The sequence below is a fragment of the Centruroides vittatus genome, unplaced genomic scaffold, assembly GCF_030686945.1.
Source record: "Centruroides vittatus isolate TY-2023 unplaced genomic scaffold, ASM3068694v2 contig_941, whole genome shotgun sequence".
In the NCBI taxonomy this organism is placed as follows: Eukaryota; Metazoa; Arthropoda; class Arachnida; order Scorpiones; family Buthidae; genus Centruroides; species Centruroides vittatus.
In genome coordinates this window covers 1,155,260-1,182,046 of record NW_027122625.1, presented here as the reverse complement: position 1 = coordinate 1,182,046, position 26,787 = coordinate 1,155,260, and the positions used below count along the sequence as shown (strand labels likewise).

The 26,787-nt window shown below is 30.4% G+C and overlaps 2 protein-coding genes across 5 annotated transcripts in view; both read left to right on the top strand.

Moving 5' to 3' along the window:
• Psn (presenilin) overlaps positions 1-1,885 on the top strand; it is a 36,027-nt gene extending 34,142 nt beyond the window's left edge. For all 3 annotated transcript variants that reach the window (XM_067282113.1, XM_067282112.1, XM_067282111.1), the window contains exon 11: positions 1,340-1,885. In XM_067282113.1, the coding sequence (XP_067138214.1) occupies positions 1,340-1,495 (156 nt within the window). In that variant the 3' untranslated portion in view covers positions 1,496-1,885. The remainder of the gene's footprint in view (positions 1-1,339) is intronic.
• Positions 1,886-2,764: 879 nt separating this feature from the next.
• LOC136985000 (regulator of G-protein signaling 7-like) overlaps positions 2,765-26,787 on the top strand; it is a 54,607-nt gene continuing 30,584 nt past the window's right edge. Inside the window, exons 1-4 of one of the 2 annotated variants that reach the window (XM_067282163.1) lie at positions 2,765-3,456; positions 12,613-12,709; positions 22,497-22,547; positions 25,271-25,389. In XM_067282163.1, the coding sequence (XP_067138264.1) occupies positions 3,373-3,456; positions 12,613-12,709; positions 22,497-22,547; positions 25,271-25,389 (351 nt within the window). In that variant the 5' untranslated portion in view covers positions 2,765-3,372. The remainder of the gene's footprint in view (positions 3,457-12,612; positions 12,710-22,496; positions 22,548-25,270; positions 25,390-26,787) is intronic. The other variant, XM_067282164.1, reaches the window with a different exon arrangement.

The following is a 26,787-nucleotide window of genomic DNA, read 5'->3' as shown; positions in this document are numbered from 1 at the left end:
TGGTCAGCCCATTTGCATAACTCAAAATATAGGTTTTTGTTGTATCATGTAGTGCAACAGTTTTTAAGAAATATCGTTCTCCTGATTTTCAATTGCTTTACTTCAAATTGTTGAAACTAGAATGATTGCAATCATTTATTTTAATGTGAGATAAAGTTTTTTTTGGTAGTTACCCCCTCTTTTCTTATATTTCCTGGAGCTGTTTAACTAAAATTTTAATTGTTAATTCATTTTGTTTTTATTTGAAGAAATTTGTAATGAAACTAATTCAGTTTTAAAATAATTAATTTAGACTATAAATTGCTTTATGTACATTTGCAAATTTAATTAATGTTTAAGAAAAGATATAAATTGTTAAGATATTAACAACGATCATAAATCAGAATTATTTGCCTTTTCTTGATGTTTTTTAAATTCAGTTTTATTAAAGATACCCAGATGGCCAAGGTAATTAGACGTTGTTTTCTGCTCCGAGGGACCCGACTTTGATTCCGGTCGGCCCCATAGCCAGAAATAAATGATCGGGGCTAGATTAATAAACAAAGGGCAAGCCAAAAAAGTTGTACAGGCTCAGTATTAGTAGGACCGTCTACACAAATGCCTTCAACTTTATCATTTTAATTATCCTGCTTTTCAAAACTTGGTGTGAGTGATTAATAATAATCACCCATACCAACTGTTAAAAACTTGCTTAATTCTTCATTAGGTGTCCAACCTTTGTCCCCTGCATTATCAGATAATGCAGGGGGACAAAAGTTAGACATATCCATTCATGTGTAACTTTTAATTCTTTAGACAATAGAATGAGATGGTGACAAATGACAGGGAATTACTAGTGAAAATTCACATGTAAAATAAGCAAGAGTAGCCTAACTTTGTGATGAAAGCAAAAGCATATATTATATTGTTGCATTAAGCTGGGGCTATTATATTTTTTGGGGGGACTTAGCCATAGACTCATAGCTATGGTACTGGTTCTGGTCAGACAGTTCATCAAAAATTTTTGTGGGTAATTTGTTCCAGACGTATTGAGCCTCATCTCGCATCGTTCGGCCGTCCCTATTGTAGATTTCACTGAACAAGTGAAATCTACAATAGGGATGGCTTGCAAAGAAAATCATCTTGCTACCAATTTGATAATTTTATCATTTAAACTAGTATAAATTTTTATATCCTTAATTTAAAATTTATACTTATATTATTATTGTCATTTCTCTTATACAAAGTTAAAAATTTTTAATTTAAAAAAAATAATAAAAATAATTTTATTTCAGTTACTAGAATAATTAATTCAGTAAAAGTCATCGATTGTATTATTTACATCTTATTATTTTTACAGGGATTGTGTCTCACTCTCCTGCTCTTAGCCATCTTTAAGAAGGCTCTTCCCGCTCTGCCTATATCCATCACGTTTGGTTTAATATTTTATTTCACTACTAGTTCTTTAGTTCAACCGTTTGCCGACAGTTTAGCTAGCGAACAGGTATATATTTAATTAAGTTAAATTAAGTCGATCTCCGCAAAATCTAAACCGACACGATTTTTTTATTTAACGTAATTTTTGTTTGACACATTACCGTTAAATCTTAAGAACGTTCCCAACATTTCCGACTCGAACGGTCCGATAATATATTTTAGTTTTTGATCCTTATAATTTGTACAGTTTTATTATCTTTAAAGAGTGAATGAAACATATATGTATTTATTAAACAAATGTATATTTCTGTATTAGATTACTACTCAAACTCTGTGTTGTTTACATTTCAAATACTCCAATGTATGATATTATTGTAGAAATTCTTCAAAATTTCTTTATACTCGTATATATGAAAAAAAAAAGTTTTCTATATCGATTCTTGTTAATAAAATGTACGTTTTTTCTATACGTCTGCCTTGTTTTAGCTTTCCGCTTCGTCGATTCAAAATTCGACAAAACGAACGTACGGCTTAAAAGAAATTGAGTGATATTTTGCACATCAAACAATAACATTTTTCGTGATAAAATTATAAAAATTGTATATCAGACCAATCCCGGTGTTTCTCATCCTGTTTAAAACAAAAAAAGGAAGCGGGTTTCCTTCCACGTTCACAATCACACGTAGCATATCAGATAGCAGTTAGCAGAAGCGAGACTGCAGCTTTTAACGTAAGTACACGATAACGAGACGTAACGACAAATTCAATTTTACTATTGTTAATAGCACATTTTAATTTAAAAGTCTTAAACGGTCCCTTAGTTTTCTAGATGCATAGTCCAAACAAATCTCCAAAGTTCATTTTTCATCCGAATTTCGACTTCTTTAACCGTGGGATTGTTTAGGACTTTTAAATTAACAAGGAGTCAAAAGAGTAATTCAGTTTCTATATAATTAATGGCATGTCTAATCAGGCTAATGTTTAATATGATTTTAATAGAAACTGAATTAAAAAGTGTATATTTTTGTACCAAACATTATTATTATTATTTTTGATGGATTTGGAAACACACAAATTTAATTAAGTGCAAGTAATTTGTACATTAAGCTGATTTTATGCTAATTTATGTTGAGTAGTGTTTTGGCACATTTAAATCCACAAACAATTGTCAGGTGTCTATGATTTTTTCTTATTTTAATTAAAAATATAAACATTTAAAAACTTTTAGATATTTTTTTTATTTTTTAATTTGTTTGCTATTTTTTTTAAACAAATAAGAACAATCACTCAAACTTAATTTTTATTTAAAAAAATAATAAATGTGTAATATAAAAAAAAAGTTCACTAACATTTCGTGCTGCCATCTATCGAAGAGTACCGAAAACAAGAATCGATCACCATTTCCGACGCCGTGACACTTCCCCATAAATTAAAAAAAAAAAAAACATAAATATAAATAAATTTAATCCGCCATTCGATTACGGAACGAAATAATCCAAATCGTAAATCGATTACGAATACATTAAACGCTGGAAGAGGAAGCAATTAATTACATTGAGCGTGCGGCCGGGGACGTTTAAAATAGTAACGTGGAAGCTGCGGCACGAACATAATTAAAATACGGTTAGAAAGGGGGAGGCCACTTTCCGTTCCGGTCAGTTTAATTCCGGTCACGTGACGGGGACGATGTGGTGGCGCTCTCCTCTTCGGTAGCTTCCATTGGGCGGCCTGCTGCAGGAGCCAGCGTACAATGGCGAATCTTCAATCTATCACATCCCGCTTCCTCCACTGCAGACGATGCCCTCCTGCGGTTCCACGTTCGTCTAGACGTCTGTCGGAAGATGCGGTGAACATCCGCTATGGGATTTCGGTCTGATAAGACTAACATCCGCTCATCCTGGTGCCAAAAACAGGGTTGTGATCGCGACAAGAAATCAACCGAACCGCTGTAGTAACATGGCGTATAGACAGAAAAGCGATCCAGGAAACGGGCAGTCGGCGAATTTAGACGAAAATCCTAATCAGATGGTCTACAGAAAGGTAAGACAGGCGGGACTTTCGCGGGAGAGGATGCGGAATTAAATAAAATTCCAAGCGAGGAAGGGGGGATTAGAAATGCGATTACGTCCCGTAGACAATTGTCCATTTTCCTTATCGAATTTCTTCTTATTTATTTCTTTTTTTTAAATAAAATTCATAGAAATAGGGAAAGATTTATTTTTTCCTTTTGCAGTCGCGCGCCTTTTGATGGCGAAAATTTAATTATCTTTTCGGAGTTTGTGGCCTTCTGTTGTCACGTTTTTCTCATCGGAAAAGTGTTTTGTATGTTTAATGCGTTCTCCTGCAGCGGAGGCTTTTCCTAACGGCAAATGTGCCGAACAGACAAATAGGAGAGCGGTTTCTGCATCTGCATGTCCATTGACTGGCATTGATTGAAGGTAAACCTGTCGGAAATCAATCGATCGCGTTGGCCACACAACACAATTCACAATAGGTTCTTCGTGGCTTTTCTAACCGTGCGTTTGCTCTGCTCGATGGAATTCTCCAGTGCACTTGAACTTGAAGCAAACTTGATGTTTTTCCCGTGTTCTTTCTTCCACTTTTTTTTTAAGTTGTCCAGAGTGGAGTGATATGTTGGCTGCATTCGTGGCAACATGCCAGCAGCCACCTGTAGCAGAAACAGGTAGTTACATGCTGGCAGAACTCGTTGGATTGATTCAAAGGAGGATTAAGTAACCATATTTGTAAGGAGCTGCTCCTAAAACAGGGTGGCATGACTCCCATTGCAATTTTCACGGTCGGATGACGTCAAAAGTCGAGTTATCGATCGTGAAATATTGAAAATCTGCTCGGATCACATATTACAAATAGCTGTGTCATATAATCAGCGGATACGATTATCCATCATTGTACGGTTATTTGACATCGCACCGTCTCCCCCTATTAAGACTCTTCCCATTTGACAGAACGGAAATTGGTTTCAAGCAATGACGAATGCCTGACCACAATGTAGCTTCTCCGATTTCTTCCCCACTTTAATAGGTTGAAAGTTTTTTTTTCTTTTTTTAATTTTTAAAACATATTTTCTAGAAAATTCTCTGCCAACGTCACCATTTTACTCACGTTTTCGCATTATTTACACGTACTCGTGTGTTATTTCGAGTATCGTGCATCTTCCCGGATTCCTTTCCACCGTGCCAAACACAATTTTAGCCCTCATAACTCGAAATTTTGGCAATAAAACGCGATATGTGTCGGCATGTTTCTAAATCCTTTCACTCTACAAATAAACGCGATAGGAATTTTCTATAATTAGAAAACTGCTCGATATAGTGATTTAAAAACGTCTCCAAGCTTATAAATGAACGGAAGAGGAGAATAGAAAGTTGTTTAATCGAAGATGGTGGCCTTTTTCCTTAATGGCGAGAAAGTTTATCGTAACTCTCGGTATCGGCCATGCCATTATTTATTTAGAATGTAAACGGATGGTGAATGTCAACAAAATCTTCTACTTGGATAAAGAGCCGTTTGCTTTTGTTAAAGATCTTTTGTTCCTGTATAGCGAATTAATTACAGCAATTGCTTAGCCGAGTTGGATTTTTTTTTTTTTTAATTAGTTTTCTTCCTCATAATTGGAGGAACAGTAACAATAACTACCGTTTCTACATTCCGTAATCGAGTAATGGCCTGTTTACAGTCGAAGCGAACAGGTAAACCTGTTAAGTGAAGGGAAAAAATGAAAAATTCTACCGTGTAAAATATTTTATATGAAGTTTTACACTCCAGCAATACGGGAACTTCATCTCGTGTGCATGGAATAAACACGTTTATTTTCGATGGGAGGACAATCGAGTCGCTGATGACGACAGAAAAATAATAAAACAAATAAAGAATAAAAAGAGTAAATCGATAATAAAGATGGCGAATGTTTTTGTCAAATGTCTAATGAAATTCGCTTACGGAATCTTTTGTATCTGTCCTAGCAGATGTCCAGTTTCGATTGACATATATCTTAAAGTCCATTCAGTTTCTCTTGTAATCCTTTAACCACACATTTCACAAGTTAACGCGAAATTGGACTTATCGCTAAGATAATTTAATGTAATGCCCCCTTGGATTAACTTTAAGCTTCCAATTTCTTCTGACTTTCCTTACTGACTCTCTCTCTCTCTCTCAAAAATAGGGGGGTTTGGAAATCTTAAAGGTGTTTGTTCTTGATAAAGTTGAAGTGTTTTAAACTTGGAACTAAACAATTTACTATTGTTATATATTCTATATTGTATGTAATTCTATGGAATTTATTTTTAGACAAATATAAAATTATTAAATTATGATTATAGTGTAGTGTTTTTACTTGAAAAACTAGCAAAATAAAAAGAACCAGTGTTTTGCCTGGAGTTTTTGATGAAATTACATTCAGCCTAAGATGTTTTTTGTTTCTAAAATAATGCCTTAATGGAGGAAAATTTATAAAAGGGTTGTTTTTGAAGTTATTTTATTTGTGGAATAAAATATTCTCGTGTTATTTTGCTACAGAATCAAACATAAAGTTAGGATTGTTTAAGCTTGTGTAATGAGTAAAATTACAGACTTTTTACTTTGTTAATAGAAGCACTTACAATAATGGGTTTAAGTAATTATTTATACTATATACACTTTTAGTAATTTTAATTATCTTTGTTTCCTTCTTTCCTAGCTCCTAATCTTCCTGCTACATACAGCATTTTTCTTGATATTTTTAAAATGATGAGCTAGTTTATCAGGAAGATCCTATGTATTTTATTTTATAAATTATTAGAATAAGGAAAAATTAAGCATTTTCCTATTGCATACAGCTCTTAATCTTCCAATGGCTTTCCTATGATGTATAGTTCCTTCCTATGATCTTCCTATTATTTTCAAAAGAAATTTCTTCAAATATTAAAGAATTATTTAGAGCTCTTATATAAATTCTTTCATAATAATATTGAAATTCTTATTAATGCTAACAATTTATAATTGTTAATAAAGAATTTTACTTGATAGAAATAATATCAAAATTCCTAGAAAAATTGAAATGAATAGTTTTAATGCTTAGCATGAAAACTTTTGGAAAGATGATACTTGATTAATATATGATATGCCATGTAATTATTATTTATTATAATGCATTAACAATACAATATTTCATTCTAAAACCATTTATCCCCTTATACTTGGGACAGGATTTGTATGTTAGCTAAACAAGCCGCAGCTTAGGACTTCACATTGTTTACCCGCATCATTATTTGGTGGAGGAGAAGGGCCTGTTATATGTTACAGTTTAGGGACCACTTGTCCAGCCTTGCTTATACTGCTATTTATTACTATTAATTATTTATGAATATGAATTATAATTATATTCATTATAATAAGAATTATAAATATGAAGAAATATATAATTAATATGTCATTTTTCTTGCTATAGAACAACAAATTTTTAAAATGATAAGCTTCTTTACAGAAAGATCCTATGCATTTATTATGTAAATTATTAAAATAAAGAAAAATTAAGCATCTTCCTATTATGTATAGCTTTTAAACTTCCTATGATTTTCCTATAATATATAGATTTTAATCATTCTTCTCTTTCTTGAAATAAATGAAAGGATCAAGTCATCTTTTTATAATCTTTCATTCCTTTCCTAAACAAATTGCAATCATTTGAACTATTTTAGGTCTTCCTTCACTTCTACATTAAAAATAAATAAATCTTGTTTTTATAATCATAATGTTAATTTTTACATCTATCTAAGCATAGTTAAAATAAAAATTTAATTCTACAAATACACGTACACATAATTTTTTCTTTACATATTAAATGAGGATACCACAAATCTCTTCCTTTTCTACAAACATTCCTGGAAAGACTTGTCTTTCATCCATCAAAACTTTAAAATTCAAATCGGGAGTGGAAGAATATTTATAAATTCCACCCTTAGCCATAAATTAAAGAAAGACTTCACAGTAGTCACACGAATGCCATTCGATGGCAAAAATATCCGTGGACTTTCGTCGTGGCAGAGGACGTAAAAGGAATGTTTAACGGCCATTTTAATTATTTAAGAGCCGCCGTAATTCGGACATTTTGCAAAAATTTATTAAAAAATCAGTTTTGACATCAGACTTTATTAATATCTCGCGTACAAAAGCAATTCTTGTTCGTTGTAGCTTAAGATTGGTTGTAAGCAATGCCCAGATCTAGCTAAGGATTGCACCCCTTTTATCAACTTCATCCTCTACGTTCCACTTCAAAAACCTGGCATTAATCATTTAAATCTTTTATACTCTTGCTTAAATTTGTTTTTTTTTATAAGTTTTTCCAGCGTGAAATTTCACTCTAGAGATATTAATTTAGGGTGAAGATATTATCTAACGAAACCCCGCAAAAAAAGTCACAACTTTTAATAGGATTATGAATCTCTCTATAACAGGAGTTGACTCTATTCTTCTTAGTATAATTTTTTAAAGAGAAATTTTAGAAAAAATTAAAAATATTACGACAAAAACTTTAACAGTATCTTAAAAAAAGGTTTTACGTAACTGTTTTGAACAGCAATTTAAAAACTTTATTTTATCAGCAGTTTGGATCGATCCAATAACGTAACGCAACATATTGACCATCTGCCAAGGGGGTGCCTTCGTGGGGGACTTTCTACGGTTGAACTTGCATTTATTTAGGTATTAGATAAGTAAAGAGAATCCAGAAAACTCCTGGCGCGTTATATCTTCGCGGGACAGTTAGGGGCCCTGTACAGTGTTGACTTCGGACCATTCTCTTCGTGGAAAATATTTTTTTAATAAAATTTTGGGGTCCCCCGTCGGTGGGGGCCCTAGATAATTGTCCTTTTTGCCCATAGAATAACGCGCCACTACACACGGGCCGACCCATTGGTCGGGTGCAAACCCGCGACAGACTACCGATGTTTACGCAGCAAATACCGAATAGTCGATGACAATTTACGGCGAAATTTGGAGAACAATACTATAAAAAAATCAATTCTTTTATAAACATTTTCTGAAAGATTTCGAAGATCGTTATTACAAAAATCTTTACGGATCAATTTTGTATAGTAGATGGCTTTATAAGTGCTTATGGAAAGAGAGGATTTAAATAACAGCTCTGTTAAAAGCTAATCATTCTTCGAACGATCGGACACGTCTTTATATAAAAAAGTCATTGTTCGAGGTATATTTAGACATTTTACCGAAATTAGCAATTACACGAAAGAAGTTTAATGGCAATTTTTAGATCTCGTTCATTGAGCGATGCATCTGTAGAGGCCCAATCCATTCCGTAGAAAAATCGATCGGGTTCCTGTGTGGAAATCTAACAAACGCACTGAAAACATAATTACACAAAATAATATAAATCAGATGCAGAGTTTACATTACCCCAACGGTTTATTTTAGTGCAACACGCGATATAATGCAAGATCGGATAAATGTTTCTGTCCATCACTCGTTGCATGCAATCGGATTGCCGGCAAGACATAATCCATCTTGTACCACTCATCCGCGGAAAGGCACGCATCCTTCGTTAATCTCTCCATAAATCAGCCGGTATTTACGCTTATTTTTAAAGTACACCGGAATAAAAAACAAGAGCCAATTTGATTAGAATTTTCTTTTATTTATTAAAGCTAATTTCTTCTTCTGGCAATGGAGTCTTCGGCAACTTTCCTCTTATTAAATTCGTCATTAATAGATTGTGTGTAACGGGTTGTTTAATTATAGTTGCTTTCGTTTCCTTTTTTCTTTTAAATCTAGGTTAATGCAATATTTAATTACCGCCGCCTTTCATTTTCTGCGAGTTTCGTACAAAATTAAAGCGGCTTCTACTAAAATATATATATTTTTCTTCTCTAATTTAAAGTTGAAAATCGTTTCTTGTTAATTATTTATTTATTTATATATGTGTGGGGATTTTTTTTATGCCTGGGAAAAATGGTTTCTGTGCAGAGAATTATTAAGAAGATTTGCAATTTTGAAGATGCAAATAGATTTCTTACTAATGTTTTTTGGAAAATGAAGAGAAAAGGGGAAAGAAATTAGATTCGGTTTTCAAGATTTTATTAATAAATTAGCATTTTACGTATTTCCTTTGTTCAAAAACAAATAGCAAAGGGCCTTGTAAGGGGCGCAGAGGGCCACTCTACTCCGGATCTCATACGAGCTCTCGATTCTATGAATAATTAAGATTCTAGATTCAAGACTTTTATTAATATTTCTAGAAATTGACAGACGAAACTTCTAGATTGGAAGGAAAAAGATTAACGAGTTTCTGAATTCACAACACAGTTTACTCTGAAATCTAGAACTTTTCATTTTCTGGAAACAGAAGAAAGTATAACATTGCATCTGGAAGTACTTTCTACAGATTACGAGTAGGATAACTCATTAAATATTAATTTGCATATCAAGAGAAAGTTATAAATCATTCATTCTGTTTGTGAAGTAAAAGAATAATAAATATTGAAAAACCAAGAAACATTTATCTTCTTTAAGTTGGATATTATAAACAGATTATAGTCTTATTCAAATTTATGTTTTTCTATAATATATATTTCGTGTAGAAGCTTCGAGTATAATAATTAATTTTAATTAAATAATCCACATTTATCTGAAGCTGTGGATGAGTATGTTTCCTATACATGTGTCACATTCAAATTGTTTTTTTTTTTTTTTTTTCTGAATTTATTATTTGCAAAGCTAAGGAAGCTCCAAAACAAGGGACCCCAAACTAATTTTTTATAAGAAATTATCTGAGGGCTCCCTAATTCAAATTAGGGGGCCCCGTGAAGCTATAACACTCCACTGTGTATTAGTTACAATTATTAGGCTTGTTTATAAAGAAATAATATACTTGTTTCGTATTTAAAAATGTAGACTTTATAAGAAACACAAGCAACTAGCTTTTAACGGATCCGAATGGGAATCCGGATCAGGAACTGTTACTTCTTAGGTTTCATCCAATACACAGAGCCTTTAAAGAAAATTAAAAACTGGTAACTCGAGTCAATCAGGATGCAGATGGTCGATTCACCAAGAGCAAAAATTCCGAATGGCGTGATGGATAACACACGATATCCCTTTACAAATGTTACTATAGTGGCATGAATAGACGGTTTGAAGCCGACAAACCATTAAGACACCGAGTCGTATTGACATTTAAAGTCATTGATAGAGTGTTAAGAAGGGGAAGAAGCCAGGTTACGACTGTATGTATTACTATCGAACCACCGACTAAAAATTAATTATCCGGTTTAATTAAATATTTGCGGATTTTACCGCATTTTAAAATTTCCCCCAAACGGAAGTCGTATCTCCTTTTCGATTTAGAAACACAGACATCCGTTTCACACTAGGTGCTATTGTGTTGCGCGATGTCGATGACGTAAACGATGGTTTCCAGGAAAATTAAACCGGCTTCGGTAAAGTAATACGATAAAATAACGCTGGCTAATTCTATAAACTTCTACATATTCCGGTAGAATTCCTTCCTGTTACGTGAAGAAACGCATTCTATATCTTTGACGTCACGGATTTCTAAATTTGGAACGTCGACAACGCATTTTAAATAACGTTATAAGCATTTTATTTTTAATGTCGGTGCCTATTTCCTCCTCCCTTCGACGTAATTAATTGTGCAACACGTGAGAAAAGTCTCGTATTGCTTGCCAACTCCTTACGAATCGACAAACTTTTATTAAACTTGGATTAAGAATTCCCGCATACATAAAATGTAAATGAGTAAAAGAGATTAGTTAAGAGGCAAACAGTTGTATCGCTATTAATTAGATTATACTGGAATTAATTTGAAGGCACTCGAACGGATTTCATTAATTAATTACTTGTTGATGTTTTCGATACGTTTGTAGCGTATGTTTTCCCGTTTGTAGCGTGATTTTTGTTGCGATTTCTGCACTGTTTCTGCTGTTATTAACCGATACAAATACGCGTTTTGATAATTTAGCACTCCTCTGAAAGGGGATTTTTATATCTAACCGTTATCGGTAGCTGATTGTGTCCCTTTGAGACCCTAGGCGCAATTCTATTATAAGGCCCTTTATGTAAAAGTGTTTTTTTTTTCTATGTTAAAGAGACAATAAAAAGGTCCCTCGAAAGGACTAGGCTCTAGTGCGTCCGTTGGGTAATCTGTCACCAATTACTGTATATAAAAATACTATCAACACGTGAACTACACTACGAAAAAAAAAAATTCTAGAGCAGTGTGAAACGATACGCAGTTTTCTCTCCCAAGTTTAGCATAATGATGCGGAATGAGATATAGAGAATATCTAAAATACGGAACAAAGACCGAATTCTTGATCAATAAACAGGAAACGTGGAAGATGTAATCTTTAGTAATGTAACACGAAACCATTCTTGACTAATGGAAACACGAGGAAAACACAAAATGGTACCATAGAAAGTGTTATAATGATCAATTTTTTTAACGTCAATAAAGTATTATCGTTATTTTCTGGACGAATAGATTAAACGGGGAGGGGGAAACGATAAGTTTAACACACTTTCTTAAAATTTTTAATAATAAAATTCCTTATCTAGTATTATTGATAAGAATTTCTTCCTTTATATATATATATTTATAGGTTACTAGTTTCAGAATTAAGCGGAAATGATGAATAACTCTAAAAACAGAATAATCCTAAATATTCTTGTTTTTATGGCTTTCTTAAATAGAAAAATCGATATTTTCTTCTCCTCTTCCTCCTCTTCTATTTTTTTAAATAGATATTTTGGTTTCTCCCTTTATTACGTCACATTTAACTTTGGATTTTATGTGAAAGATAGAGCTTTTCTCGGAGGATTCTTTCATGTATGAATACTAAACCTCATAAATCAAGAATAGCAATTACATCTAAGAATATAGCTCCTCTCTATCACTGTCGTTCTTCCCCTATTCTGATGGGCCAGAGTGAATGACAGCGTGTGAGATGTCGTGATTATCTTCACAATGATCGGTTTATATTAGTTCCTAAGTTAGCATATGACGAATTCCACTCGCTTCTATCGATTATCTATCTTAGCTGTCTGTTCCAGCAATACAATGGCAAAGAGGAAGACTGTCTGTACTTTTTTTAAAATATATATATATATATATTAATATATATTTTAAATTTCGAATATGTAACTTGTAATTTACTTTGGCAGATGGAACAGATGGTGGAAAAAATGCAGGACGAACAAACTGGTGTTCCTGTCAAAACTGTCAAGAGCTTCATGTCGAAGATACCCAGCGTGTTTACTGGTAAGAGCGTATGCCTTTCACTTCTATACCGGAGCAAAATATGTTCCTTCGACGGTGGCGCGTTATCCTATGGGCAAATATTGCCTGGAGACCCACCAGCGGGAGGCCCCAAACAAATCTTTTTATAAAAAAAAATTTCCTCTAAGAAAAATGTCTGAAGTCAGCGCTGTATCTGCGGCCCCATAATTCAAATTCGCTCGGGCCCCGTGAAGCCATAACGCGCCACTGTTCTTTGAAGTACTCGGCCTCCATCTTTAAGATCCGGTATGCAAAATATCATTGTGTACATTCCATTAAACGTTCCTCGCGGTGTCTTTATTATAATATCCCCTTCGGAATTCGATAATTCTTAATGGAGACTTGTGTTTACAACCTGTTAAACGTGGGCGTTAACTATTTTGGATCACGATTTCAACAAAAAAAAAAAAAAATCTATCATAAAACTCATCTCCGCTCTCGAGAAGTGGTAGAAGAAAGAGAGAAAGAATGAAAGAAAAAAAAACGCCACTGATTTATCGTTCATTTTATTTTAATGTCAAGTCAACCCGATAAATCAAATGATGCAGAATATAAAAAATTGATTTACGGGTCCAAACAGGGGTTGGAAATTACTTTATGATTGAATTTCTTTCAGTTTAGCGACTTCGATCGATGGAGACAGTTGTGTTAATATTAATCTACGGGATAAAAAGGGAGAAGAGTACTCTTCTGCATCATCACCGATAAGAGAAGGCAATGCAACTATTATTGCTCGAGATGGCGGGGGGGAAACAGGAAACTGAAGTGTAGCATGTTCTGGGATAAGCCTTCCCTGTGATGTATAGATTAGAGAGAGAGATTCGATCGATTTTCTGCATTAGGGAAGTCCTCAATAGAAAAAAAACGAGATGACCGAATGACGATTCAAACACGGCTAATTATCGAACGTTTTTAGTGTTTTAATGTAATAAATCCTCAACAGGGATCACCTTTCGGGCGTGCTGCCACACGCGTAATGAACAGCGGTGCGAATCTTCTTCATCCACTCGTGTTTTTGACATCGTAGAGTTGCCGAGAAACTAGAAAAAATAAAAATGATAATAAAAAAATGAATAATTTAGACGACGTTCTTCGTCAGAACGCCCACATTGTCAGAACGTTGATGAAATTATTACTTTTGACAGCGACTAAAAGTATTTAGTGCTCCGTAATAACAACAATAACCCAAATAGTTTCCTTTCTATATAATAGAAAATGGCCATGAAGAATCTATTTATATGTTTAGAGAGTGAGAGAGGTTGGTAAAAATCATTCACAACGTATTGCTCAGAGCTGATTTCGTATTATTTACTCGATATTTATCTTACAAGTTAGAAGAGGAGGCGTGTCGCCATAACTGAATTACACGGTGTTTACACGAAAAACCGCCGATATCCTTGTATTTTTTAAGAAAGGAAATATAATTTAAACAGTAAAAAAAAGAGACTTATTTTAAGGGTATTTTTTGTGTTCTTTCACCAAAAATTTCTCAAAGACGATACGATTTTAATTGATTTTAGTGTAATTAAATCGTCTGAATGACTTCGAATGTAACAGAATATATATACAGTATATATATCATTTTTACGCCTGACAAAATAAATGTTGATATTCTTAAGAAAATAGATCGGGTGAAGATTAAATGGGAAATGGAAAAACGAAAGTTTTACTGTCGATAGTCCAGAATAGTTTAAGTCCTATGGGAGATATAATGCAATGAATGATATCGAACCGTTGATAGATTGAGGAATTCATTATCGTAAAACTGATTAATTGGTTCTGTGAAAGATAATAAAATCATCCACTGCCATACTTAAGCTTTAATGAAGTTATTTGGGATACATTTTAAAGGGGTCGGTTAATTTATAATATTAACTGCGTGCGTATTGTCTAGAGTTTAAAGGCCGTTGGTTACGTGCACAGTTTTTGACCTCCTTTCTCCCCATAATGTAATTTCGGCAAATCCTTTAATTACGTGTACAGTAATTCACGTTCCACCTGACGAAAATTTTAGACGCAGTTTATTTCTATACATAATATTTTAGTAAATTTAACTAAATTTTCTGCGTAGACAATGCTTCGACCTCCTTGCACATGACTAATAAAGTAGGCATATAAAAACAAATTCTGCCGCTAATACCAATAACAAATGCCTCGACCCCCTCATTTCCCATTGTGTACAATGATGTACAAAACTTTTCGCAACCCTCTTCCCTTTTAAATTGCACACGTAATTAATGGTAGGCACCATATTAGAATACGCGCGTCGAGTCCCATTTCATTTAAAATTTATAATTAAAACACAAAACGGCATTTTAATTCGAAAAAGGGCAATAAATTCTGCGTGTTTTGTATATTTAAAAGCATTGTAGTGCTCCTGATTGAATTTTGCAAGAGCTGCAAATGGCGAATTTCGCCTGTGGATCCGAGTTTTTTTTTTTTATTCTAAGGAATACTTTAGTGCCTTAGCTTTTATGCCTTTCAATAATGCGTATAAAAGTAGTAACACCAAAAGTCTGAAAGTCAATAACTTGAAAATAAAAAGAATAAAAGATTTTAAAATGTTTCGAGATCGTATCTTACTCGAGTCCTGTGCAATATCAAAAGTAAAAGTAGAGAAATCTGTTCGTTATGATACAGTTAGACACTCGGTTTGTCTAACTATTTTAAGCTTAGAATAATAATTGATGGTTACGTCATAATCGATATGAATTAAAGATGATGTAGATCTAAATGAATATTTATTAACTTTCCAGCGGCGTGATTGTTAAAATCAGACGCCAAAACACGTGTTATATTATATAGCTGTCTGGTTATTAACAATACCTCATAATCACGTTTGAATTCATTAAAATTTACCAAAATTTTATACGAAAAGGGACCTCCATTAATTACGTCTGCCACTTTTTACCCCCTCCCTTCCTCTCTGTCGTATGCAAATGATGTGCTTTTGGCAATCTTCTCCCCCTTGTTTACACGTACAACAGTTCGTAAACCCGACATTGAAGAAAATAACTTTAAAAATATTTTCTTATTGTTCACTCACGTGGCTAGTGAGTGAACGAATTCGTATGCTACACACGGCAAAGAAAAAAAAAAAAAAATGTATTTTAAGGGCCACATCATAAATGTAGGTATAGATTTATATTGTGTTCCATCTTGATCTATCAGGAGTTGCCTTCTTGTGCTATGGTTTGATTCGTTAGTGTTACACTGTACTAATGACAATTGTTCTCAATCAGTTTATTGACTTTCATTGCAATTATTAAGGACAATGATTTTTCTGGTTGTGATTTATTTTCTATCTCTGTCTTACTTTTTCTCATCGTACAACATATCTTTTTCGGTTAATGCTACCTACGGTAACTAAAATGGCGGCTCGTGCAGCAAACAGAAGAAAGGAAACACTGGGGATTCACATTCTAACCTAACCTAACCTAACCTAACCTAACCTATACAAGCCGCCATTTTGGTACCATAGGTAACATTAACCACTTTTTCCTTTGCCACACCGCAAAGCAATGCTGTGTGGTAAAACCATCATTGGCCTTATTTACTATTTGTTTGTAAAATATCGCAAATCCCAAAGAACCATCTAGTTTCTTTTCCCGAGAAAGTTCGTATCATATGGTCTGTATGTTCTTTTTGGGCAGAGAAACTGGCGCTGCTCGATAATTTGGTCTGACTGTAAAAGTAATTCGTTTCCTTCCGACGACGAGTTGCCCATAATCGATTTACCCCTTAACGTAAGGGCACTAACGTTGCCAGACTTTAAATGGCAGAAATTTAACATATCTGCCATTTAAAATTATCATATTTCAGCTAATATAAAAATAGTAATATCAATCTTAGTTCTTTCCCAAGTGAATAAATCTGCGAACGTTGTTCTGGTTCGCTTGGTCGTTCATAATCAAATACTTACAGTATCGTCGGCGTATACTATATATTGGTATTAGACTTGTTAAATAAAGTGTTTATGTGATAATATCACGTGAAGTGTTATAATAACAAATTCATTAAAAATGCTGACAAAAGGGAAAAGCAGTCTATCCACTGATGGAGGATACAAAATGCTGATGGTTGACAAGTATGTTTAAACTGTACTGTACATGCAGTTAATGGATGTCTCCAAATAACAATATTATTAAAATATTAAGATAATCTAAAAAACACAAACTCCTTTCCTAATTTAATTGATAAAATATTCAACAATCATGTTTCGTAATTTTGACATATAATCACCTTAATGATGATTAATAACTGTTTCACTTGTAAGCATCCATTAACAATTATCACACAATGATATTTTGCTGTATACAGCACAATATTCATTTATTTACTCAATGACTGCAATGAAACATCAATATATCTTGTGAAAAAGCTGAAGTGTAAATGCTAGTAAATAATTATAATAATAATAATAATAGTAACTATAATAGTGTATTTATTTGTCAGTGTTTTACTGTTCATTTTAAATTAATTATTTTGTTCTTAATTCATTTTAAATTGCAAAAATTGTTATTGATATTGGTTGTAAACATTTTTTTATATTCAAAAATTACTTAAATTTACAATTTTTATTTGAATTTATTATTATTGAAGAATATGTTTCTGTTACTGCTTGTTACGGAAGCCGATCCCGTTAATCTTCTTAATTGGATACGTTTTTGACCCTCTTAAGGTCGGTTTCGGCCAATAACAATTGTAAACTTCTACGATAGATGATATTTGAACCCCCAAAGTTGCTTCTGTAACAAGCAGTAACAGAAACATACATTGATAATGTGTCAAGATTCAAAGAGTTTTACTCGTTATCGTGCTATTCATTTGTATGGTAAACTTGATAATTAATATTGATATACTGTATTTTGAATCAAAGTAGATAAAGTCATATTTATTATTATTAAACTGTAAGTGACAATTATTGTATTAAAAATTAAACTCGTATAAAGTTAGAGCTGTCTTGATTGAGTTAAGGTTATTTGAAATATTTTGGCTTTTGTAAAAGTAACTTTAGTATAATTTATTAAAAACAAAAGTAACATATTAAATAGTATTGATTAGTGTTCTTTAATATTGTAATTTTACAATTTTGATTCTATATTTAATTTTATATTTTAATTGATGATTGAGAAAATAAAGAAAAGCATCTGCTCAGTTCTTCGGTGGATTCTTTTCTTGAAAATATACTTAAAACAATTATTTTTATAACAAATATTGAAAATTTTTTTTGATTGATAATTTATGTTTTTGTTTCTTACAAGAAGCAACTATTAATAATATATTTTCCAGGATAATAATTACATGCAAAATATTGTGTTGCATGTAATTATTAATGTAAAAATCGGTCTATTTGCGTGTTTATGGAGTTTTTTGTTGTCTTTCTCCATAGATGGAGTTACTTCATAACACATTGTATTATTTATTATATATGATTATTTTCATTGCTTTGTTGTTATTAATATTAATAGTAATATCCTTATATTATTTACATTTCACTATTTTCCCCACGTTGCGATAACATTAACAAGTGGGCTCTTTTCAACCCAACTAGAACATAAGGATGGACTGTTAACTACATAGTGCTCTATCAAACATGACAGGAAACTATCTAGTACAGGAATAATATAAACCCACTGGCATAACCAGGGCCATTTTATGAGTATTTGATTTTATATTGCTTTGCATTTCAAATATTTTAAATCAATTTACAAAGTAGTATGTAATATATCATTTGATATCAGTTGTGAAATTGACCAAAAAAACCATAAGTGACATCATTTCATTGGTTGATATTTAATGATCTCATCTCGTATCATTTGACATTTGAAACTCCAAAAATCACTTCAGAAATGATATGAAGGGATTGTCCATTAAGTATGTGTATAGTTTTTGTGAGCTACTTTTGATCTCTTCCCTCCCTGCTATATACAATGATCTATTGTACCAGAAAGTTAACCAGTTTCATAAGCATATCCATGGATGTCTTCAGAGGGGGAAAGCAAGGCAATTGTCATTCTCTGTGATTATAATTTGCAGAATTTTTTACTTAATCATAAAACTGATTGAGATATGTAACCTTACACTCTTGACTGAGGAATGCTTTGTCTTTCTTTTTTGTGTTGATGTAATACTATATTCTATAATCTACTTATGAAAAAATCCAGAAAAATTTTTAATTAAATAAAAATTTATTGATATCTTTTCCCCTTTGCTGCAAAATTTTCTGTGGATACCCGTGGGCGTACATATCATTTACAATTCAACAAGGAACACATTTCAGAATCAGTGAAAGTAGTGTCTAAAACTGATTGAACTTCAGTTATTTTTTTAAAATTTATTTATTTATTGATCTATAAATTGATATTGATATACAGAAATGTGTTAATAAAATTGTTTTATTCAAAGATTGATTTTACAATTAAATATTAAAAACAACCAAAAATGGAATAGTCCCTGGAAATTGGAGACTTGCAATTGCCCTACCTTTGATTATGTGTACAATAATGTTCGTGGACCCCTGTAACATTAAAGAAACGACTTAAAATTTTTCTGCAAATATTTTTTAATAGTCTATTTACTCAACTAGTTAGTAGCCAATAACAAATTTGTATGCCATTAATACCGCTGAAAAAAGTCCATGAAAATGATGCAACCCCCTCCCTCTTTATCACGTATAGTAATGAATTTTTTGTGACCTCCTTCCCTTAAACTAGCACATAATTAATGGATGGTCCTCAATTGATATCATTTGAAAATGATGAAATGATATTTTTAGTAGGAAATTGGAGAGTATTTTACTGTTTCTAAAATATATTATATAAGTTATGCCAAACATTTCAAATATATTTTCTGTATGAATATTTAATTTACATAATGCATATTAAATGAATCAGTTTTCTCTGTTGAAAGTCTTTACTCTTTATCAGATTTAGGTGCCTAAAACTTTGGTATTCATTTATTTAATAATACATGCACACTTGTTCAAATTGCAGATATGATAAAAATAGCAAAACTTATTTATTGAAAATTGATGCAAAATAAATTTTAATCTCAGATAGGACTACATTACAAAATATATAGGCAATAAAGCCTAAATTATCCTAATTATCAAATGATAATCAGATTCAGCCTTATAATTTATTATTAGAATAATGCAATATCAATAAAATTAATTATCCAAGTTCTAGACCAATAATTAATCCAGCCTTATCATTTGATCATTAAAGTAATGAAAACAACTCCAAATTCTGTAAATATTCTGCTTTGCTGGAGTTCACTTGAACAACGGTTTCAAGTACTTCAAGGCAACCAAGCCCATCATTAGGAGAATCTTCTAATGATAGGATTGGTTACTAAAAAGTACCGTACTTGAGAAACTGTTATTCTTCTAATAGAGCAGATTTTTATCATATACTTAAAACAATTTTAGATGAGATTATTAAATCATATTATACTATAATATAATTGGTTACATATACGGTGCGTTTCTCATACGAATGATTTACGAGCCAGATATGTAAATACATGCATTAATATCGGAGATAAAAAATAACATGATAATTATGATACATTATCTTCTGCACTATTAGTTTTCTGGTACTCTGTTAGAATATTTATTTAAAAATATTTAGATTGAGTGACATAAGGAAACAATTTTAAATTTATATCCTATTAATTTCACACTAATATATAAAAGATCTTTATGGAAGCTATCATATCCTTAATGTTTGCCCATCTAGGGATCTTTCAAGAACAATTAGAGATGATTTTTTTCATTTTGACCATAAAATATATTTAATAAACTCTCACACGAAACGTTATTTTAATATAAAATGAACAAGCAGTTATTTATTGTGACATCATTACAATGCCCGGCTGCAATTTTTAATCATATTTTTAATTTATTTAATTTAAAATATACGCTCTCCACCTCAAATTACTAGTGTCTTGCTCCCGTGCATCATACATTATGAATGGGCAGAATTGTCGAGAGAGGGAAGCCGGAAGTTTTTTCTTGGGTCTGGAGAAAATTTACGGCCCTAGTAGTTCCTACCCCTATAAAATTAATGCTATTTTTATTGACAGAAAATAAAATCTTTAAAATTTATTTTTATTAATAAAGAAATATATTATGTATTTTATTTGTTCAAAAGAAAAAAAAAAAAGGTTGAAAGGACCTGATTATATATATTTTTAGCTTGTCCCTCATTTATTAATTTAGCCCCTTCCAGTGGTGTAGCGCGGGTGTCAGCCACCTGGAGCGGAGGAAAATTTTGCCACCCCCGTTATTTAGGTATAAGTAATGAAAAATTCCATGCTCGTTTCAATTGGTCCGAATCGTAGGTGCGACAAAAATATGAAATGAAATGGTTCAAACTTTTACAAGATATTATTATTTACTGTGCCCTAAAAGTGCCGCCCGGGGCAGGCCATCCCTGCTGCCCCACTATGCTACGCCACTGGTCCCCTCAATGATTTATTCCTGGTTATGGTACTGATAATACTACATCAAAATTTTAGTTTGTGTGCTAATTGATTACTATATACCATAATAATTTTGTGATAGTATAGACTTGTTAATGTATTTAAGTAATCATTAATCATAATATCATTTATTTTTATATAGAAATTTTAAAAAAATGTTTTAATTTCAGTAATATTTATTTGTATAGTACATTAATATGCAAGATATCAGAATTTAAAATTATATTTTTATGCTTATAAAAATATCTAAATATGTTAAATAATAAATATATGATCACTATATAGCTTTATATATTTTACATTCAGTTCATGAAAGTTTTTAGTATTTGATTGATGTCTGCATAGACAATTTATTATTATTATTATTATTATTATTGAATTAATGAAATACAATCAAACCTCCGAACATAGATGAGAATATAAGATGACCGTTGTTTGGGGATTATTTTGTAGGCATTTTTGTTAAAAAATTTGTTTCTGAGAAAATGGTGACTGTATTAGAGATGGTTATATCGGAGGTTCTTACTATGCTGTGCTGTACTTAAAATTGCCAGTATTTAGGGATTAAATCCAGGACGAAATGATTTCTTCCCAAAGGATACTGGTATGCTTCAATTCTGGACTTGCAGCATGTGTGTTTTTACTCTGGCAGGGACAAAAATACATCTTAAATGTGGAAAAGGAAAAGATACTTTGTCGTAGAGCAGTTTTTATAATAAAATCTCCCCGTTGCTATATGGCAGTCGGAAAAATTCCGGGACGCTCCCAGAAGACCCTAACTATACTATATAATACACTATATTGATTTTATAATTAATTTAACTTATCGGGATCAGTTTAATTTATATAGATTAAAGTTTTCAGAAATGAAAATAAAAGATTTTTAATCGGAGATAAAAATTTTTTACATTTTTGTTTTTACAAATTAACATTAGAAATGTTACCTCAAAACAATTTTTTTTTTTCTTAATGTATAGAAAGTCATTTTCATTAAAACTTAATTAATTACTCATTCCAAAAATTCATTTTTTTACCAGACAAAATAATGAAATTGTCATTCTTTGAATATAATTATTGACAATAGAAAAAAATATTCACAGTCTTTTTTCATGATTATAATTTAATTTTCATGCTGATGATATAGAATATATTACTTTTGATTCTTAAAACAATTTTACTTTACAAAGAGAAATGAATTATACATTCATTCTGGAAATCCATTTATTGATTTTGAAATAATTTTTCATAATATTAAAATTTATTTTTTATTTCATTTTATTAGGCTCAGATTTGATAGCGTGGATGATGAGAAATTTAGACGTTGAAGATCAAAGTAAGATATTTTTATTTAATAATTGAAATTCATTTATTGAAATGATAATAAAACAAAGTTTTAATATATATTTAATTTCTGTGTTCTGAATTATTTATATTGTTATATACTTTAAAAAAAAAATAATGTATATTGATGATATTTCTTTAAAAGATTATTTTAGAGGAAGACAAAAGCATTATTTAATTCTTTTAAAATTAAAATATTGCATTCGTATATAAAGGAAAAAGTTTAAATTATACTCAAGTTGATAAATGTTAAATAAACATTTGTAATAAAAGTTTCTGTATTAAATCCATTCAAGTATTACATCAGCAAAATGTCACTCTTTTGATCCTCCTTCTTCGTCATCACTAGTCATCAGAAACCAATATACCAGCCTTCGAAAGTTAAAACTATTTGCAAATACACAAAAATTATTTTCGGACATTTTTCGACGACCGGGAAGAAAGATAAACGGCACACTCGCCATCCTCCCGTCGTCGGCAATTGTCGGATACAGACCGATCCCCCTTCCGACGTAATACTCGAATGGGTCTTAATACTTGAAGAAATGCTTAAACTTCATTATTCATATATAGTATAACTTTATATAAAAATGTGGTAATTATATTATCAGTTATATAAATTTTCATTAATGTAATTATGAAATAACTTTATTATATTTTGTTATGGAATTATTGAAAATATTATCAAAATTATCACTTAATTACATTAATTATAGCTTGAAATACACTTGAGATCCTTCCTAGTCTATAATCGAAAGCATTTTTCATAGTTAAACAAGCAGTAGAACAAGGAAATATTAATTTTTATAATAAAAAATGCTTTCAAATAGTAAATCTTTCTACCTTTATACAATTAAAGAAAAGTGCTTTTTCAAAATCACAAATTTTTTAATGTTTTTTTTTTACTAATCTGTTAATTTCTTCAGATTTTTAGCATTTTAACGAAAGTATTTGTTGTTTAAATTCTGATTTTATAGGGTTTTATAGTGTTACGCAGATGAAAATTGAAAGTTTCAGTTAAATTAATAATCTAATAAAGTATTAAAATTGTAAAAAATATTAGATTTTTTCAGAGTTGGATTGTTTTAAAATTGAATTCCTCTCTAAAAGTCTAATTGACTATTTATGATTTCAATTGGAAATATCTTAGATTGCTTTAAAAATTTAATTAAAACAGTTTATTAAGCTACAGTTATTAAACTGAGTTTATGAAATAAAGTAATAATATTAAAAGAATGATATTTAGGTTATTAAGAATTATTGATTTAGGAATTATTTTTTGTTTTTTTTTACAATTTTATTTTTAATTATGAAGATTTTTTAAAATTATAATTATAATAATAAAAGAAAAAAAAAAGATTTATAATTTATAAAGTGAAATTTTCGAGAAACGAATGCATGCGGAACAATTAAAAAATTGTTTATAAATAATTCATGAAGGATTCTAATAAAGTTTAAGTATTCATGTAGACATTTGAAATCAGTCTTGGACAAATTCAAGATTAAGTTTAAATTAAATTTTATTTTCATTTTCGTTTTACTTAAAAAAAGAGCGATTTAACATATAAACTGCATAAATATTTTAATTAAGTCATAGTTTATTGTTTTGTTTATATAATTGAAGTATAAATTATATATATATATATTCATTAAAAAATAGTTAATTATATTAAAATATCATGTACTTTATTAAAAGAAATTTATCAATTAATTATTTATATATATATGTGTGTGTGTGTGTAATATCGTCTACTTCGTCTGCAAATTCTAATTTCATTTCCAAGATATTTATTTTATTACAATAATATTTTCAAACAATTTCTACTAATTTAATTAAAAGCAGTAACCAGACAAAATGCAAAGTGTACCGCTATTATATTTATTTCAATTTTTTTAAATAAAATGCTATTGAAAGGCAAAGTTTATGCTAAAAATATTACATTATTAGAAAAAGCAAAAATTATTAAAATAATTCTTTAAGTAAAATTTGTAATCTAGATACGATTCTGTAAACTTAAGCAGAGATTTATGCAGAAGCTGTATAAACGGAAAAGTTTTCGGTACTTTGTGTGAATTGTGTTTTAAATTAGCTCTGTAATTATTCGTATGATTCAGAGTAATTATGCATTATAAATAAAGGTAGTTGGTTTATTTTTAGAGTATTTTTTTTTTACTTAAGAGCAAACATGTTATTTATTTCACTATTTTATTGAAGTACTGTTTTATAAATGAAGCACTTATTTATGAATCAGTCTAAATTTTAAAAAATTCAATAGAATTCTTTGCTAAAGATCAAAAACAAACAATCATTTGATGTTAGAATATATTTAAGAAATGCTTAAACTTCATTTTCAAAAATGAAGTTTAGTTTATTTGAATAAACTTTATTTACTTGTTGTAAAGTATTTTTTTTTTTTTCCTTTATTAGAGTTTGTTTTAAGTTATAGACACTGAAATTTAATTTAATTTACATTTTTACATCGTTATTATGAAATATGATATAGATATGGTATTTATGAATTATTCATTTATTTTAATTTGAAAAATTATGAAAATGAAGACGTTTGAACTATATAAGTCCTGTATTTAATAAATTAAAATATTTCTTTGTTGTAAATTTATTCATATATGTAAATAATTCTTATATAATAACTCGCAACTATTATAATATAGTTCGACAACTTGCTTTATAAATGTATAGTGAAATGGTTTTAGTATCCTTTTCAGCCGAGGCTCTTCATCTTGCGCATTTAATAGCGGCGCACGGATATTTCTTTCCTATCGACGACCATATCCTTACTGTTAAAGCCGACGGAACATTTTATAGGTTTCAGGTAATTATTATATTTAAGTAAATTTAATTGCTATTTAATTTACAAGTTAGTATTTAAATTATTTAATGTAAACAATATGAATAAATCAAAAATTAATCTTCTGTTCAACTATCCCATTTTACAATGTTTTGATAATGTTTTATTTATTAGATTTTGTCTTCAGTACAATTTAATTATTTAGTATAAAACTTTAATATATCGTAAACAGAGCTTAACAAGTGCGGCATGCTTTTCCGCTTATCTACTTTGAATGAAAAATCAGTGTTTGTATTAGAATATAACCTTTAACCTCCATAGTATTTTTCATAATTAATTCATTTCAATTTTTTCAATTAATTATTAACGATTAAATTAATAATTTTTTTCTATTTTTAAATTAAATTATCATTTTAAGAACTCGTAAAAGTTTGTTGAAAAATTATAACCAATTAACATAAATATTTAAAAATTAATTTGTATAAAGTGAATTATATTTGCAATTGAAATAACAACATGAAGCATTTTGTGCATGTATTGTATTTATTTCATGAATTAGAAGTGTCATTTAAAAATATTGAAATTTAAAGAAAGTAGATGTATAGAAACTTTTATTACTCCTTTTAATTAAACTTCTTTTAGCTGTTATATTAATTTTTTAATGTCTGTAAAGTCTGCCAGAAGAAAATAGTTTACTAGAAAAGTCTGCTAAAACTTGAAATAGCTGTTAAGAATTTATTTACATTTTTACATGATAGTAATTAATTATTACATTAATTAAAGAAGCAGATACTATTGAAGTCTTTTAGGATTATTTTTAAATTGGAAATATAATTAATTTATTAAGCAGCTTGTTGAGTTTGCAATGTTACCATTTTATATTTTAATGATCAGAACTAATCCAATTAATAAGTTGTAAACATCTAGCGATAAAGATTGATCTAGAACCTGCAACTTCTCTACTAACTTTTGTATTATATTCTATAGTTATATTATCAATTTTGTCATCTCATTTGCAGCAGGCATTGTAGGTTCGAATTTCAGAATGACATTCAACATTTTCTTTAAATTCAAAACATTTCTAAATTATTAATTAATTAAATTATCAAAATATTTATAAGATGGCAACATGCCTATCTTTAAACCAAGTTACATACTTAATTTAATATAGCATAGAGATAGGCTATAAATTAATTAAGTACTAGCTTAAAAAGTAATCTGATTATAATTTAGTTATAATGTCTGAATATATTTACCGTATTTTACGGACTATAAGACGCTACGGACTATAAGACGCACCTTAATTTTTAAGCAATTTTTTTTTTAAAAATACCTATAAGACGCTACGGACTAAAAGACGCACCTGAATTTTGGATGCAATTTTTCGAAGAAAAAAGTGCGTCTTATAGTCCGTAAAATACG